General features: G+C 37.1%; 1 protein-coding gene across 1 annotated transcript in view; it reads left to right on the top strand.

Moving 5' to 3' along the window:
• Positions 1-19,390, top strand: part of SMARCA1 (SWI/SNF related, matrix associated, actin dependent regulator of chromatin, subfamily a, member 1) — a 71,941-nt gene that overhangs the window by 32,925 nt on the left and 19,626 nt on the right. The window contains exons 9-19 of the mRNA XM_050964469.1: positions 683-751; positions 2,628-2,737; positions 3,666-3,892; positions 4,989-5,110; positions 5,713-5,865; positions 7,806-7,938; positions 8,509-8,657; positions 9,490-9,609; positions 11,647-11,757; positions 11,914-12,027; positions 18,347-18,469. Of these exons, the coding sequence (XP_050820426.1) occupies positions 683-751; positions 2,628-2,737; positions 3,666-3,892; positions 4,989-5,110; positions 5,713-5,865; positions 7,806-7,938; positions 8,509-8,657; positions 9,490-9,609; positions 11,647-11,757; positions 11,914-12,027; positions 18,347-18,469 (1,431 nt within the window). The remainder of the gene's footprint in view (positions 1-682; positions 752-2,627; positions 2,738-3,665; positions 3,893-4,988; positions 5,111-5,712; positions 5,866-7,805; positions 7,939-8,508; positions 8,658-9,489; positions 9,610-11,646; positions 11,758-11,913; positions 12,028-18,346; positions 18,470-19,390) is intronic.

Below are 19,390 nucleotides of genomic sequence, written 5' to 3'. Positions count from 1 at the left end.
TCCATACCTTGAATACCGCATGCAGTGCTGGTGGGCTTATCTCATAAAGGCTATTAACATTGGAAAAGGTGCAGAGAAGGGCAACAAAAATTATTAGGGGTGTGGAACAGCTTCCATGTGAGGACATATTTGCTTAAAAAGAGATTTGGGAGGGCAGGTATGATAGAGGTCTATAAAACATGAATGATGTGAAGAAAGTGAATAGGGAAGTGTATTGTTTGGCCCTTCACGTAACACAGGAAATAGGTGTCACCCAATGAAATTAATAGCAGGTTTAAAGTGAACATAAGGAAGTACTTCTTCATTCAACACATAGTCAATCTGTGGAACTTGTGGCCATTGGATGTTGTGAAAACCAAAAACCGAACTGGGTTAAAAAAAAAAAAATTGGATAAGTTCATGGATGATAGATCCATCAGTGGCTATTAGCTAAGCTGGTCAGGGATGCATCCCCAGACTCTGGGTGTCCCAAAACCTACAACTGCTAGGACTAGACGCCGGGATGGATCGCTGAAATTGTCCTTGTTCTGCTGAGTCTCGGCAGCATCTTGCCGCTGTCAGAGAGGAGGCTGGTCTATATGAACATTGGTCTGACTGAGTATGGCTGCGATTATGTTCACATGTGTGTCTGTTTTTGAAAGTAAAGATGAAACTGCATACTAACATTTTGTTTTTCCTACAGGACTTTGACTCATGGTTTGATACTAAAAATTGTCTTGGTGATCAAAAGCTTGTAGAACGACTTCATGCAGTAAGTAATAGCAGCGATGGTAATATATTATTGCTATAAAATAACTTTAAAACAAAAATCTAATGCTTGTCTGTTGTTTCTCCTCAAATTACGATAAAATGTAGCAAATGTGGCAAATGTATATAAATGTTTGTATTCTCATTAATTTTAGAATTACAATATATTTATATTGTTTTTAGGGTAGTATCCGCCATAATATATATTGGTCAAATATCTGTCAGCATTTGTTACTTTTTCCAAATTTTTCTTTTATAACATCACTGTCTGCAATAGAAACATCAAAACTTATTTATCCATAAATAAACTAAGAATTGCAAGGAGTTTTGAAACTATTAATTATATCGAATTATTGTTGTGCTGCACTGACACTGGGGTGAAGTCAGGACAGAATTTCAGATTTATCTGTGAATATCCGTTTTACTGAGGTTAGTTTAGAATCAACATTTTTAACGTTTTCTTCAGTGTATTAATAGAGGATGTCAAAAAGAGGAAAAGTTCACAACACTTATTTATTTTTGAAATTCTGTGGGAAGAAATCTTGCTTTTCGGCTCTAATACAATTATAATGGTATTTTTATTTTATTGGATCTGAGTAACTAGATGTTTAAAAACCCATGGCTCAGGTCATTGAAGGTAGGGTCATCCACTCGAAGACCTTGTGCTACTTCTTTGGCTCAAGGCCTTGGTGCCCCTTCCTCTTCTCCCCCCTCCAATGTTGGAGCTGTGTTACCAAAGACTCACTCTAGTTGCAGTTGGCCCAAAAGTCTGTAGGGGAAGATCTGAAGGGGAAGTAATATAACTCGAGAGGTCTCTTGGGAGCCAAAATGAGGAGGACCGTGTTAATCTTCCCTCACCTCTGTTCTTGTCCTCATCCCACCCACTCTTCTCCCTCTCTTGTTCGGTTCCCGCTCTGTCCCTAAATGTAGACCATGAATCCAGAAAGAGGCATCTGCAGTGTTGATCTGTGTGGATGATCTGAACTGATACGTTAGGGAGCATAGGTTCCAGTGCAACACATGGCCTGTTGTGTATTTCTGATTTAGAATAGTGTATTTTTGGATGTACCTCTCTAGTTGAAAAGAGAAGCCGCTTGTTACATTTTATGCACTCCTTAGATACCAAATTCCGAATAAAATAGAGCCTCACCTGTCAGCACTTGAAGGGAACGAGCAGAATAAGTTAGTCACATCAGCATGTCTGTGAATGTTGGAGTGATCACTGTGGGGAAACATTGACCACATGAGCCAATCTGCTCTTGGCCCTGTCTCTCTCACTGCTTAAGCCATGAGAAAAGGCTACTTAAATTGCTGCTATTCTTTCTTCTGCCTGTGGCTACATGGATGGATGTGGAGCCAGATTCCCACTGTGGCTATGGGAGTAAAGAGGAACTATCTAACAAACAACTTGATCCAGAGAGGCCTAGAGAAATGACTTTGTCCTCTCTTCTGCTCAACAGCATTTCTTAAGACCATTATCACTTGGTGATTAAGTTTATCTCTGAAGAGATAGGAGGGGTAGTTCCCACTTTGCTGTTCTGTGGAGAGATAGGACAGCCATCTGCTCCACATCAGCTGGCCTAAATGTCATAGGGAGCATGTAGGTCGCCTCTTTCTGAAGAGGTACCCCTGAGAAACTCTACAGCAGCCTTTCTAAAGTCCTTCCCATGCCCTGCATGAACTGTTGGAACCAGTGGACAGCTTAATTTTTTCACTCAGATGGTGGCTGCAGCAGAGCTGGTCTGATGAGGTCACTATGTGAGCAATATGAGTTGCTCAGAATTTGAGCTGAGCAAATGCTGCAGGATCAAGCCAACTAATCTCATATTTGAAGCAGTCTTGTATTTATAAATAGTTTACACAGACATCTTATTTTGTAGGTTTTGAAGCCTTTTTTGTTACGTCGTATAAAAGCTGAAGTGGAAAAGAGCTTGCCTCCGAAAAAGGAAGTAAAGATTTACCTTGGGCTCAGTAAAATGCAGAGAGAATGGTAAGTTATTTACATTTAATGTAAAATTGCTCTAAATTATAACTAATAATAGAGTATTTTATATTAGACTCAGTATATTTTTCTTCTATTTTTGTAGCCATGTCTCTACGATAGGTATGGTCGGCATATGAAGGGACGTGGTTAATTAGAAAAGCACATTTCCACCTGAAATATTTGTATCTGCTAGTTTAAAAACACAATATTACTGAAACTAAAAGGAACTAGAGAAAAATTGTCAAGTTTTTTTTTAAACTTGTGCATTTAATAAATGTGTCTAGTCAGTTTCATTCTTTTGTTGATGCACAGTGGGACCATCTGAATTATGGGCTAACATGCTGACTTGATTCTCCTGCCCTGCTTTTAGGGGGTGGCTTACGTGGATGTTTTTCCCCAGTACCTGCCAAAAGTGTATTTACAGTAACAGGAGTAGAACTAAATCTAAAACAGAAGCCTGGTGCAATTGTGCAGAGGTGTGAAATGGAAAAAGGGTTTTGATTATTTTGGGTTTTTTTGTTTTTCTTTTTAAAAAAGAAGTTTTTCATCCATCTCTTTTTATGTAGCTATCAAACATAGTGATGGGAAAACAGGAATTTCTCAAGATCAGACCTAGCAGTCCATCTAATCCCAAAGCTGACAGACGGTGGCCTTAACTGGATGCTTCAGAAGAAATGCAAGAAACTCAATGGCTAATAATTATGGAATAACCTGTTTCTAAGGGAAACTTTTTTTTAGTCAGATGTTGACTTACATACCGGAACATAAGAATTTATGTCCCTTCTAATTTTTGTCAAATCCTGCGTAATGTAATGGCTTAAAAAACAAACAAAAAAGCACAGTAACCCCAGGACATTTTAGAGACTTACTTGTGTTTTAAATGTGCACAAACTAGATGCTGTAAACTCCTTATTTATTGCCTGTAAAACTTCAGGTATACAAGGATCTTGATGAAAGATATTGACATTCTAAATTCCGCTGGGAAAATGGATAAGATGCGGCTGTTGAATATTTTGATGCAGTTGCGAAAATGCTGTAACCATCCATACCTATTTGATGGTGCTGAACCTGGACCTCCTTATACTACGGACATGCATCTTGTCAATAACAGTGGTAAAATGGTAGCTCTGGATAAACTGCTAGCAAAACTCAAAGAACAGGGTGAGTGGAAGCAATAGGACAATAGCTATAAGAAGAGTATTAATAACAAATAAAATGGCCCAGTTTAAAAATCATTCCCATCTACAAAGTCTTATTTGTTACAAACTAAAAGTTTTTTGTGGAATTTCTACGTGGCAGGCAAGGCATACAGGAAGGGAGAACTTCATAATGACGAAGAAGGGTAAGGTGAGAGGGAAAAAAATGAGAAGAGTTAAGAAAAATAAGAGTGGAATAGGAAGCCATTAAGAAGAAGTTTGGGAGGTGAGAAGGGGATATGTCAGGAGAGACCAGACCTGACCACTTGTCAGGTTGATGTTTGATATGGCTTGTAGGCCAATAGGCTTCCATGGGAGTTGAGGACAAGAATTGGAGAGCCAGGTCCTGTTCAGAGTACTGGTGTTTGTGGTTGCACGGACTGGCTGGAGCCATAGTAGATTTGAATAAACTTCTGTATATTAGATCATTTGTTTGTTCAAGCTCCAAATATTTTGGGTCTCTTCCACCACTGCTTTTACATATATTGACAATGGAATTTTGTGTGCTGTGTTTTTGCCACATGATTTTTGTGATTAAAAATACATCACTTAAATGATGGAATGTCAATACAATATGTGGGGCAGAGAATGTAGAATTTAATGGATATTAAGTTTGGTTGAAGCCCTATTTAAAAAAACCCAAACAAACTATAATTCCCCACAATGCATGAACTGGGGGGACTAGTGATCTCCATCTTTTTGAAAAATGGTTCTTGTGGTGGGGAGGAGGGAAAGGGGGGAAATCTAGTGTTTCTGTTACTGTCTTTAAGAATATTCTTTTATTTATTTGGTTGATATCCGGATACTGTTGTATAAATAGAAAAAATGACCCTTATTGGAAAAAATTGCAGAATAGGAGTTTGAAATCAATTACTGAAAAATAAACTTAACAAAAAAAATAGAACTGTTTGAATAAACTGATCATCAGTTAGGGAGGAATATTATGTAAAGGTGGTACTGTATTTCACATGAATTCTCTCTGTGCACTTAACCTGTTCCTGTTTGGTTCTGTGATAAGGTTTATATTAAAATTACTTTTGTTTTCTGTACCAATCTGTCAGGCTCCAGAGTTCTCATTTTTAGTCAGATGACCCGCTTACTGGATATTCTGGAGGATTATTGCATGTGGCGTGGTTATGAGTACTGCCGACTAGATGGACAGACGCCTCATGAAGAAAGAGAGGTGAGAGATGTGTTAGCAAGGACTGCTTCATTATTTAAGCTGGTTATTTAGAGTTGGACAAACTCTGCCATTGGATACCTGCATGCAGTTTGAAAGTAAAGTCTCTAGATTTGCCTAAGGACAAACGTACGGTCTGCTACAGTACTACTAACTCATTCTTGGAAAATCTGAGGCAATATTAATATACCCTGAATATGTTTAACTTTTAGAAATTTAGAAAAGTGGGCTGAAATTGAGTAAGTAACCTGAGGTACATACTTACAGTAATTGGTTGGGAATGTAGGTCCAAATCCTATAATTTTACAGTATGCAGTAGTTTATTGTGACTATGCAGAGCCCTGCTGACTTTGGGGCTCCATCTTTGTGTAGTGGTGTGCTTGTATTGTAAATTGCAAGGTCTGGGCCACAGTGTAGAACTTGTGGCGCTTTACTTTTTTTATGATGAAACATTACATTATAGTGACTGAGAAATTATTTGGTTTGCCTACGCAAACCTGGCCTTTTAAAGTTGTTAGTATGGTATATGAACACCAAAGAAAGTCACTAATAAAATCATTTATTTGAGGATTCTGTTATCTTAATGAGTTTCTATTTTCTTTTAGGAAGCAATAGACACCTTTAATGCTCCCAACAGTAGCAAATTCATTTTTATGCTCAGTACCAGGGCGGGAGGTCTGGGGATTAATCTGGCAACTGCTGATGTGGTTATTCTCTATGATTCAGACTGGAATCCACAAGTGGATCTGCAGGCTATGGTGAGTATCCATATAAAATAATACATATGATAGAACTCAAAGGCTTATGAAGGAATATAGTGGTAGTACTTTTCCAGCGTTACAGCTTTGTTAAAGTGGTAGTGTGGATTAAAGGGGGGAAAAAGAAAAGCAGCTTCCATGTTGAGTTATGCCATTTTCAAGTACCTATTAACAAAAGGGAGGGGGGAACCCTTAAATCCTTGTTCTGGTTTGAAAGTGCAGTTTTGGAAAAAGAGTCTTCTCCTGTAAGAATGGCTAGTTGCAAAGAGTTTTCCACTTTAGTATTTATAGATAATTCCAAAAAGGGTGTAATTTGATGGAAAAAGTTGTAACCTAAATTATGGAAGAAATGGCAAATCTCTTGCCCCCCAAAAATATCGATCTAAGAAAAAACACTGAAATTGTCTCTCATAAATTATTACGTTCCTCACCACAGTCCAGCAGTATTGTTCTGTCACACAAACATTGACAATGGTCAATTGCAAAATTCAATGACTGTAAAAACGCATTGCAATAAATGATGAAAGGCACATACAGGTTTTAGGGGCAGATTGGCTTTGAGACACATCAGAAGAGGCGTAGCCAGAATTCTGACTTGGATTCTAGGAAAATCACATGCTGGACCAACATCTCCGCCACCTTTTTACAGGGTGCAGTGAAGCATTTACCTCAGTGCAAGGACAGCACGGCCTCTTTTTGCCCTTACTTGGAGCCTAGTACTATAAGTGCATTAGGCTAGGGCTATTGCCCAATTGGATTGTGCCCAGCTCCTATATAGGAACACAGAGATCCAGGAATAATCTTACCATTGGAAAAAAGATCAACTCTAAGCTAAAAAAAAACTTATCTTCTGTTGGATGATACATTACAACCAAGGCCTCTAGTTGGTTTCACATAGAAGTTAAAGATCATATAGCGCTACTGATATCATTTTGTTTGGTGGCCTTAGTGAAAATATCTTTTCACCATGCTGTTGTTAAGCATGTTGACTACTACATTGTGCTGCAGATGTAGGCTAGATTTCTGTGGTGCAATGTGTGCATAGTTTGTGAGGTATTTTGAGATTATTCAGAAAAAAGGCTGCTATTTTAGTATTATGGAGGAGAGCGTTTAGTATTATGCAGGAGAGCTCTTATGCTCTCCTGCATAATACTAAAATAGCAGCCTTCTTTCTGAATAAACTACCCTAGCCTAATCAAATGTAAAATATTACAATACAACATAGACTAACATAATAATTCTTTCTTAGGTATTTCTAAATCGTCTAATCACTCTACTATTTAACCACAAGTAGAAAAACCACGTCTAAATCTCTCTCGCGTTGGAAGTTGGGATTTGTCATTTTTCTACTGTATGAAGCTCTAATTTATTATTTATTACAATCCTTTTCTGCATTTGGGGCCTGACCCTAAAAAATATTGACCAGCTCTGAGTATCCAGGGTTTAGTGTAACATCATTTAGAAGTCTTGATTCAATGATTTATGGACCACTAGAAAGCAGATTTTTTTTTGTAAATCGAACAGAAGAACAAATTCCTTCATATTTGTTTTCTTGTCATATCTGTTTGTAATTTGTGTAAATTCTCTGTACTGAATCACCACAATATTTGCTAGATTAGCTGCAATGCAATACTCAGTTTCACTGATGTAAATCCAGAGTAATTCTGATTTCAGTTCATTTGCTCTAGATTTACACTGGTGTAGCTAAGATAAGTCAATCATTCCCAGTATGTATAAATATTACACTAACAGTGATTTAAAAAAAAAAATCAGTTTTGTAGATGTAATACTTATTCAATAGTAAGTGGGAAACCAAGAAAATAATCTAGAATAATTTGAAGTTGGACAGTTTCTTCTGATGCTTGTGCTAAGATATTTCAGCCAAATTGCTGCTATGTTGCTGTTACCTAAAAGGTTTTCTTAAATTTTATTTTATTTAGGATCGTGCACACCGTATTGGTCAAAAGAAGCCAGTTCGTGTATTCCGACTTATCACTGACAATACTGTTGAAGACAGGATTGTAGAAAGAGCTGAGATAAAACTGAGACTGGACTCTATAGTTATACAGCAAGGTATTAAATACTGTATACACCTTTGAGGACAGAATTTGGTTCATTCACTTTGCACAGGATTAAATAACCATACCAAGGGCAAGGCTCTGAAGAATTTAGGCCTGATGTCTGTAATAGTGGAATGTTAATTGAATCTAAAACAGCAAGCATCCATTTAAAGGCCTGATTCTTGACTTCTTACTCAGATGGAGCTTTCTTTGACATTAATTGGAGTTTTACCTGAGTAAAGAGTGCAGGACAGAGCACCTACTCCTAAGAAACTGAATTAGTAAAAGCAAAGTAGCTGTTGAATGGTGCTTCTCTGAATATGCATGCTATAAAAAAAGAAGACGTGTTCCATGACAGTTACAGTTCAATAGGTATTGCATTTATTTACATTTCTGTAATATATTGAACTGCAAAATTGCATTGCAATTTCAGATGAAGCTCAGTGTGCGACTCCCCTGTCCTTCCTGTGTTGCTAAATGGGAAGCTGGTCCTCACTAGATGGAAAGGGCTTTTCAGGTTGGGCTTGGCATGGGAAAAGTTGACCATTTTGATTTAAAGCCTTCAATGTATTTCTAATGCTAGGAAGACTCATAGATCAGCAGTCTAACAAACTAGCAAAAGATGAAATGCTGCAGATGATCCGGCATGGAGCCACACATGTTTTTGCTTCCAAGGACAGTGAACTGACAGAGGAAGATATTACCACTATTTTAGAAAGAGGTGAAAAGAAGGTGAGAGCATAGTTTCATTTGGAACGCAATTGTAAAAGAAAAGAGTTACAAATCACCAGTTCTTTTTAAATTGTAAATCTTGTTTTGTTGCTCATCCACAAAAAAAAAAAGACAGACAGAATTTGTATTTATTGTACTAGCAGCTATCTGCCATTTCTCTATAGAATAGGAAACATCTTTGAAGGGAAAAAGTTGTAGATCTGTTTAGTTGTGCTCTCATTTCCTGCTTCTCAGTAAGTTACCTGAATGTTACAATCTAATTTTTCATAAGAGTTTTTTAAGGTCTCCCAAAAGCAGCAGTTATTTTTCTCAAGTCTAAAAAAATTAATAAAATGTTAGTTTTAGCACTGTTGTTTCATTAAATAAACTTTTAGAAGTGTGTATTGTTAAACTATTGGTCAGAAATCCTATGACAGTTTTTTTTTCTTTTTTTTTTTTTTTTAAATAGACGTAAGATCTTTCTGAAACTATATATGGCAATAGGTAGCTTAGTGGGCTAATGAACTACCTTTTCAACTCAGAGTTGTACATAAATTTTGTTGAAATTATTTGGTACCAGCATAATGTATAGGAGATGTTGTGCCACATTGTAACAGCATACTAAACTTAGCTTAATAGGAAGTCTCAGTGCACGAGACCAAAGGACTGGAATAAAAGGTGTACTTCAGTTCTTAATAAAGGAGATGGGTACTAATACACGTGAAAGTAAAAAAGAAGGGAGAAAACTTAATTGAGCGATGCTAATTTATTTTTAGAAACTTAATACAGAATTTAAAACATCTCAGATGTGTTGATAAAGGTAACTTTTATTACCTCTGTGCCTTATTTTTAGACAGCTGAAATGAATGAACGTTTGCAAAAAATGGGAGAGAGCTCTTTAAGGAACTTCACTATGGACACAGAGATGAGTTTATACAACTTTGAAGGTGAAGATTATAGAGAAAAACAAAAGGTAACTTTGTTTTCTCAGACCTATAACAATGTGTTTTACTTTCACTCATCTTATGACTGGAATTAATCAGATTTTCACACGTATAAAAACATTTCATTAGGAATGCCATAGCTGTAAATAAGAGGCTAGGAATTCACTGAACAATTTTTATTTTGCTCTTCTAAAATTTTGCTTTATCTATGGTACTATTTTTTTAAAAAAAAAAATTGATCAGGTTCATCTATCAAAAAACATACTCTTCAAAAGAGTTGATAAATCCATTTCAAAGATGAAAGCTGCTATTGCACAGATCTTATAGTTTTAACCGAGGCAAAACTTCCATTATGCCTCATTCTTCTTGGAAGTCTTTGGAGTTACACTAGTTTTATTCCTGTGTAACTGAGATAAAAATTACACTCACTGACTTCAAAAGAACACGGGTCAAATATTCTTTGGCATTAGGGTGGTTTTGTACCACTCCAGTAGTGTATAGGTTTCCTACAACTGCTTAGCTGGCCACGGGAGGATCACCCCAGTGTAATAGTGTTGTCCAGTGATGTGTGGAGCCACCGTAGCAGCTCTGATGTCATTTCCCTCTTTGTGGCTGGTGCAGGAGACGTGACCAAAGGTTTCCCTGCACCTCCACAATTCCCATCTGTTGTTAACAGCTTCTTAGGCATCCATTGTAGGTTGGGTATGAGACTAAGGTGGCTTTGTGCCACCTTTGTGGCCCTTACTGAATTTTGTTGAGTGCTCCTTAGCAGGAACCAAAAATAAAGGCCCTTGACTTTTTAAAATTACACTTCAAAGCAAGTACCTTTTATAGCAAGGCACCACGGGAAGAATGTCATATATTTATTCTCACCTTAAACTTCCTTGTTTACCTACCAATCAGACAGTGGGGGTAGGGGAAACCATTTTGGAAATCTTTTCAGCATTATATTTCCCTCCTGCTAGTATCTTCTATTCTGTGTTGGAACAAGCCAGCTTAACCAGCACTAATAGTGGTATTGATCTTGTAGAACATGTTTGTATGTTTACGGTTAATTCACCATTGTCAAATACATTTGTTATACCAACACTGGTGAGTACTGAAGAGCTTGGCCATGATACATATTTGGAGATATACACTAACAAATTCTTGAATGCAGCCTGAGGGCTCTGGTACTGCAAAAATATTGGTACGGATAGAATCATTGTGAGAATGATGATGGTGGAGCTTTGTAAAACTGCAGGAGTGTATCCATGCAGATGTCATTGAAGGTTCAGAGCCTAAAATGGTAATTGATATTTCAGATCTCTTTGAAGCTGTGTTCACAACTTTTTGAAAATATGGTAGAAAAATGCACCTTGCTAATTAACCATGCTCTTAGTTGCATGTGCAGTGGGGATAAAGAACAGTTTCTTCTGGAAAGTCCCTTAAAAAGCACAGGGAGGGGAGCAAAGCCAGCACAACAGTGTCACCTCTCTTCTGTGTTTGGTGGTGTATCAGATAATAGTGGATGGAGTTGATCTGTAGCCTGAGTATATGGCACTATCCCCTGGATATCTGTGGTGTTTCTGGCAGATTTCCATTCAATAGCTAATATTGATTAGAATATAGCATGTGCGTGAGTAATGCTGCCAGAAGTAGGAGTAGCCCGGAAGTAGGGCATATGTACAACCCTCCATGTAGATTTTCTAGCATGTCTTGGCAGAGGTAGTGGTGGAATGAAGGGCCCCATCCCTTGTCTTCTCCACATGACTACTTACCTATTTGGCCCCACCTCCATACCCCTTTAAGATCCTCTTTGTATGTTTGTTTAAAATGCTTTCATCAGAATTTGCCTCTTAGTGATGAACCTTGTAGTACCATGAATTCTGTTGAAACATAAGCTTTAACTAGTGCTCACAATAAAAATACTATTGGTGGAAGCTTTAACTAGTGCTCACAATAAAAATACTATTGGTGGAAACTATCTTAATTAGTTCAATCCAAACTGACTACTATAATTGCTATTTTGTGATTTCAAGAAGATATTTGGAGTTATTTAAACTGTTCTGTTTGTTTGTGTGTAGATGAGTATGATGGAATGGATAGAGCCTCCAAAACGAGAGCGCAAAGCAAACTACGCAGTGGATGCATATTTTAGAGAAGCCCTGCGTGTTAGTGAACCGAAAGTTCCCAAGGTAAAAGAATATAAATTTTTAATCTGTACCACTCTCTTTTCAACTTGTAGTAAAATCAATATGTGTTTTACAGTGTAAAATGTTGCTACTGTCTGGGCTATGGCAACTGAAAGTAATAATAAATTATGTAATGGTCATATATGTGTATTTTTAAAGGCTCCACGACCCCCCAAACAGCCAAATATTCAAGATTTCCAGTTTTTTCCACCAAGATTATTTGAGCTTCTGGAAAAAGAAATTCTTTATTATCGCAAGACTATAGGCTATAAGGTAATAATGACTTTTCTTTATTTCAAATGAATGAAATGTATTAGCACCAGTGTATCCAGATTTGTTGGAATAGTGAGAATTGCTAAATTCTTAAGGCAAATGAAAGTACTAAAGTCATGTTAATAGGTAATTTAGAGGCTTTCTAGCAATCTTGTATTTTTGTTGACTTGCTGTAGGTTTGATTACTCGGTATTTTCTTGGACGATGTGGAGTTAACAAGATCCAGGAAATATAACCAAGAGAAGAGCCTGATGTTTTACAAAATAACAATCTTACTTCATTAACACTAAGAAAAGACTAAAACAGACACCAACAATGTTTGGTTCCCCTTATTGAGCCCTAGCAACTGGATTCATGCCTAATGCAGGCCTTAGGACTTGCGTCTCCCCTATTCAGCTGCTGAATTCTCTTCTCGCTTGCACTTGCACTAACTAGTTTTATACTGATGTGACTCCATTGACTTCAGTGGAGTTACTCATTTATTTATACAGGTATAACTTAGTGCAGAAATCAGGCCTATTGTGACAAAATGAGAGAGACAGGAAAGAGATTTGTCCAGGAAAAGATATAGTTGAAATATGAAATTATAAAGTGATCTAAAAATGTAATGCAGGAGAAGTCAGAAGATGGGATTACATGGCAACAAATACGGTGTTGAAATGACAAGGGCAAAATGATGTAGTATTACCAAAATTTGGTTTTAATTTAAAAAAAAAATGCAGGAAATGTTTGACGGGAGAGGGGTAGCTACTTAGGAGCAAAAAGTATGGAGGAAAATGTAGGACTACTGTTAAATAAGGAGTGAGCACAATTAGAGGAGGACAAGGTAATTTCCCAATGCCCGTGCTTAACGCTTTCAGCAAAAAGAATGAAAGAAGCAAAGAGGCTTAGTGATATAAATATAAACTAGAACTAGAATATCAACTAGAGGCAGGTAAAAGAACACATAGGTAAATTAAAGGTATTGAAATCAATAGGACTAGATTAAATTTGTCTGAGTTCTAAAGGAAGGAGGTAATACCACAGCCATTGGCAATCATTTTTGAGAACTCATGGAGAACAGGTGAAAGGCAAATGTAGCAGCAGTTCTTAAAGAAAAATAATGCTCCAGGAAAATACAAAGACTTTAAGGAGTTTTATATATTAACCTTAACACCTTTAATGTAGTAAAATTTGCCCTAACATTCCACTTACAAGGTAAAGAGGACCTGTAATATTGTATCTCCCCTGAGTGTATGATTTAGAAAAGAGGATACGGTGGGATTCTCCTCTAGAGTTTAAATGAAATTAAAAATACATTAGGTGGCATAGATTGTAAACTCTTTTGGGGCAGTGACCATGTTATCGCATCCTTGTTAAGTACCTACCACAGTTATAAACAGTATAAAATATATAGCAATAATGAAAGTGTTTGTTTTTTGTTTTTTTTTTTGGTTTTTTTTTTTTGGTTTTTTTTTTTTTTACTATTGACAGAGGACAGTTTGCAGAGTTCTAAGCTAAAATGAGCTTAGAAATTTTAGAAAATTAGAAACTTCCTAACAATGTGCTCATTATATAGTCAGCTTCAATTGCATTGTAGGTAAAAATCAGTGTATCTTTTCACTTTACTAAGCCTGATTGATATCTCTCAAGATTAGCAGACCTCACAGTTTGAGACACTAAGCACCTTGAGCACAATGGTATAACTATAGTGTTGGTTGCTTGAATGGGAGGGAAATGCATTGTCAGCTTTCTTTATTTAATAACAGACCTTACTGGAACAGGTCAGTGAAAATAGGTATAGTCCTTTATCCTGTCTTCAGATTTAGCAGCCTATGCTGGACTCTTCAGAGTAAGGTGGGAAAACTCCCAGCATGCACTGCAATTTGCCACTTGTAATACTGTAATATGCCACAGCAAGAAATGTCTTGCTGACTTCAGCTGGTTATTACCTCACCATATGCCCAGAAGTATGAGGAGATACAGTCTGTAATTTTGTCATAGATTGTGCAACTGCTGTTTCTTAGTTTCTTATGTAAGTGCAACCACATTTTGACTCTTTCAATGCTATAGTTGAATAATATCCTATAGAAATGACTTAGATATTTATGTATTTTGTGTAATTAAAAAAGAAAAAAAATTGCCTTTTGTCCATTCAACTTGATTGTCTTTAATTTCATAGTTCTACTTTGAATTATAAGAGAGGGCAGAAAGGAGTGGCCCATTTGATTAGTATGTCATTCTTAATTTAAGACATCTTTATCATATCTCCTCTTAAGTTTTTTTATTCCTTTTGTTCTTTTGATCTAATAAACTCGGATGTGGGAATTCAGTGGGCAGAATTATTAATTTCCTTCGAGGCTTTTCTATGATGCTCAGCACTGCAATATTTGAATGCTTCATGGATATTCAAGAATTTACCTCCATGATACCTTGCCTAGCATCACATAGGAACTCTGTGGTAAAAGCAGGGTTAGAATCCAGTTCTCCAAAGAAGCATTCAGTTGCCTTAGCCGTGAGACTGTCCTTTCTCTCCCTGTGATTTTTCTCTCTGCCACTGCACACCATCTATTTACAACCAAACTTTTTGCAGCCCAGAGCTGCAACTGTAGGGAAAGATCTGCTTAGCCATGAGCTGGAGCATGTCTAGTGTAAATGGAACCTTGGGGGAATTCAGCTACTGAAATCTACAAACGGGCATGTGCAAAATGCAATTTTTCAAAGGCTTATAATTTGACCAGGTTTTCATGGAGGCAGCAGAAAAGCACGTCCTTGACACAAAACCCACCTCCTGCCAAACTTCAAGTCCCTGGTCCAGAGTATGTGGACACTAGAGCTTTTCAAAGACAAGGTCACCAGAATTTCACACAGCTAAAATGTATATTTTTTAAAACAGCAGTTTTTCAGAACAAGGCTAAATTGTTTTGGTTGAAGTTTTCCCAAAAAAATCTAGCCCGAGGCAGACCCCTGGCATGGAGGATTTGAACATGAATGGTTAAGTTTGGCAAAGTTATAAGCAACAGAAAATAGGGAAGTGTTGGGCAGCCTTAATATGAGGCAATACTTGGCTTAGCTGACCACTGAATCGTCATTGAGGGTGCCCTTTTGGTGACATAGAGCTGGCATAATTGCTCATATGCCATAGCCTTCTGCCTAGATGTTAGATAGAGAAAAGAAGGTGTGACCAGGACATGCTTGCACCCAGCTGATCCCTTGTTGCTATAACAGCCCGTAGGGGTAATTAGCAGCTTTCAGGGGTCTGACCATCTGGTCAGCCACAGAATTGAAGGAGCGCAAAGATGGCATAAAGCCACCTTTTGCCATCCCCTTTCTGAACTTGGCTGGAATTGAGACTTGGGTTCTAAGTTTGTTCTCTTTCAAACAGGTTCATTTATGGTATTTTAATAATGAGTCTCGTAACTGTTGCTTTATTTCAGGTTACATCATTTTCAAAGACATTTTGTCAACTGGATTGATCTCTGATCATAAATGTAGTCCTGGATCTAGGTTTCTAAGGAAATAGTGTGGTACCTTGTGTCCTCGGTTATTAGTAGGGGGCCAAATTCTAACCTGTTAAACCCAAGCATGTTCTTTGAAACTCCTGTGTGCTATAGCATAGAACTTCCAGTATGTCTAACTTGGGGTCTTAAGTGAGAAGGGTTTGCTTTCTACATGGCTGAGGAAAATACAAAAGCTTCCTGGCTTTTTGAAATATTAACTGTCTATTAAGGAGAAAAATAAGCTGATAAATACAGGTGGCTTGTTAAGCTTAAATTTTGGTAATGCAGCATTGTAGGCAACTAACTCTGCAGCAGAAGAACTAAATTTGTGTGTGATGAACTCACCATCACATTCAACACGCCACTCTATATTTCTGTAAAAAGCCTGCTAAAATCTCAGCCAGGAATAAGGACAAAATGTGCCCTCTTTCCACTCTTTTACAGACTGGTGGTTATTGCAGAGTATTACTACATTTTTCAAATATAAAAAGTAACTCTTCAAAAGTTTTCTTATGAAAGTTACTTTTGTATATATGTCATTACTTCATTGTTTTACTTGGGGACCAAAGTTTTGGGATGTGGATTATGAGTAGAAGCAGAATGTGGCACATACTTTTTTTTTAAATTTACCTATTCACTATGGAATAACCATCAGTTCACGTAAGTTAAACCCGTGAATTTGTTAATTCCAAATGTAGTGCAATTATTAATGAGAATAAGAGTAACAAATATGACATTGATTGTAACTGTGTTCTGCTTGGAAAAGAAATGAAGAATGCATTTTATATTTTCATAATTTGAAGTAAAGGGAAATTTAAAATCACTGTTTCTTAACTTTGCTTTTGTGACTCTTGAAGTTCAAATGGAGATGTTCAGTAGCCGGCATTTCTACATAATCCTATATATTACAAGCCATAAAATCAGTTATGTTTTCTCTTGCAGATTATTTTGATAGTCCTAAATTGTGCCAGTCACACTGAACTCCTGTAAAGAAACTGTTTTCATATTAAAGCCTCAAATCACCATGCATTTACTCCAGTATTATGCCAGCGTGACTCCATTGATTTGTATCATTTGTCTATCAGTGTAACAGAGCAGTATATCAAGGCTCATCTCTTTGATATTGCTACGCAGGTGATGCAGTGTGCTTGACAACTTGAGATTTTCTTGAAGATGTTTGATGTAAAATCTTTTTATTATAAAGATGCATTCTCTCAGTTTAAGGCAAAACTAATATTAAAACTGAGATCTATTTAAAAAAACAAATGTCAGAGTGGTGAATTTGTGCTGAACATATTATAGTTCATATTAAATCACAACGAACTATAGAGGTTATGTCTCAACTTAAAAACAACAAAAGAGAGAATTCTTAGCTAAGGCTTAAATTTCATTCTTTATTTTTCCCTTTGTGCCTTGCCATCACAGAACACTGAGCAATGAGCAAGACTTAGCAATGAGGGAAGGGCCCAGAACAAAGTTCTGTGTGCCATAGATCTCCAGCAGTACCCTGTGCAGGAAAGACATGGGTAGAGTGGCTGCAGAGGAGGGGTGAAGGATCTTCCTTGTGTCAGGAGGAGATTTTTTTGCTGGCTTCAGATGCACTCGGGCACATTGGAGTGTTGCAGTGAGAAGGGAACAAGCCCCTGAATTCACATGCGTGGATCCAATAGGTGGGAACTTTTTAATAGGTCAGCAGGGTAGTAGATGCTGTTCCACCACATAGGCATGTTTAAGAACTTCACCTGCATCCATGTAGAACTCCTTTTTGATACTAATGAGTATGAAGGGAAGAAACTCTTGCTTGCATGTTCAACAGTCACATTCAAATCAGATTTAAAGTATGTGCTTCAGAATGTAATACACAATAGAGAGGTCACAAAATCCAAAACCTGCTGCAGTCTGGGCAGGGACATAAAAAGATACCTGCCTTGCTCTACCTAATACTGTAATCTCCTATATTTAAATCAGTAAAACTTCTTTTTGTAAACAGGATGCAGTGTACATTTATATTGAGTACACTTCTGTTATACACAGTGGGGCAGACACGCAGCTGGTTTACATTGTCATAGTTCCACTGCCTTGAATGGAAGTGTGACAGTTTAAACCAGCTGAGATCTGTTCCTTTCATTGTTTGCAGGTCAGGCCCAAGATGTGCTTGGCACAGGACCTGGCACTGTGCAAAGCAGAACTAATATTTTTCAGGATCAGGCCCTCTTGTGTGAGAGGGTTGAGCAGTAACATTTTTTAAAAAACATTTGTCTCTTAAGCAACAATGAGGGAGAAAATAACATTTAAATTGTTCTGATCACAGGGGAAAGATAATAGTTATAAAAGTCATTGTCTGCTTTAGTTCCTAATCACTGGAGAAATGTACCTTTATCATTTTTATGGGCTCTATCATAAAGAGGAATTGCTTCACCCTTAAGGAACTTAGATCTTTGGTTGCTTACCAGTGACGTTTAACATTACACTTCAGTGAAACAGGAGCCTGTAAACCAAGAAAAAGCAAATGTCAGTGAATGACTTATGATTTTGATATATACACCTTGCCTGAAAGGATAATATTTTCAACCTCAACATTTCTGTAAACTATAAATCCAGCTGCAAAAAAATGTTCCAGTAGCTATGTGGCATGTTTTTATTTTTTTTTCCTACCAGTATATCAAGGCATCAGAAACATTTCCTTTTGTAACAAATGCTCAGTGGTGAGGACTGCATCAGTCCTGTCAAATTTAACTTGTGTTTATAGAGTAAATTGTAAAGTGAGATTGATATGAGTATGTACAGTACCCTTAACACTGTTCTTTTACTCCTTGCTCATCCTTTTATTCTGATCTTAGGTCCCTAGGAATCCTGACCTCCCAAATGCAGCTCAGGTACAAAAAGAGGAACAAAAGAAGATTGATGAGTCTGCACCTCATACTCCAGAAGAAACTGAAGAAAAAGAGAAGCTGCTCACACAAGTAAAATGATAAAAGTAGCTGAAGTATTTAGTGCATGGCGTTTCATCAAAAGATGACTATTAAAATATACATGGAAGACTGCAGTGTGTTTATAAAAATGGCAGTTCACATTTTTCATTCAGTATTGTATGCAGTAAAACAAAACTACTAAAAGGTTATGAAAGTTAAAACAAAACAAAACACATGCACAAAATGTTTAGGTGTAATGAAAAATATCCCTCCAGTCTAAATGCAGTGATGCTTTAACCTAAAGACATTTAAATGATGCTTTGCTTTATCCAGCCATCTTGTCAGTTGTGTTTGACTAGAAATTCATCAGGTGTGGGAGAGGGAAAGGAGACCAAATCCACAGAATAGGGAAGAGGCGAGAGGATAAGAGAAACAGGGTAAAGAGTGAGGAGAGAGAGTCCAAACTGATCATCAGATTAAGCAATGTAAGGACATTTTTAGCATGTTTTATATTTCTTTTAAACAAGTAATACACTTCCAAAGTGTGTGTGCTGTTTATCTGCAATTCCAACTTGGGTGTCTGGTGGTATCAATAAAGTCAGAATCCTTTCATATTGTAGCTTTTGTGTTCCTGTCAGGGGCCAAATCTGCCTTACTCAGTGCATCTTTAGTCCTTACTGAAGCAAACGTGTCATTAAAATGTGTTTTAGTTTTGCTTGATTAAATACCAGGAAAGTGCTTAAGGAATTCGATGCAGAGGTTTCTAGCTTTTGATCTGTGTGTTAGGTAGTATGCAGTAGTGATGCCATGAGTTAATATCTGAGTTTCAGCACGATATACAATATCTTTAGATACTTTCTAAGTTCTGCACATGACTAAATACCATGGGATTTTTGTGATCTCTCTTAGAATCAGGGAGATGCCTGTGTTTTGGAAAAGATGGCCTTTGGTTCTCTTCCCTGGGATTTCTTG

Source organism: Gopherus flavomarginatus, chromosome 8 (genome assembly GCF_025201925.1).
Source record: "Gopherus flavomarginatus isolate rGopFla2 chromosome 8, rGopFla2.mat.asm, whole genome shotgun sequence".
In the NCBI taxonomy this organism is placed as follows: domain Eukaryota; kingdom Metazoa; phylum Chordata; order Testudines; family Testudinidae; genus Gopherus; species Gopherus flavomarginatus.
This window is presented reverse-complemented; position numbering and strand designations above follow the sequence as displayed.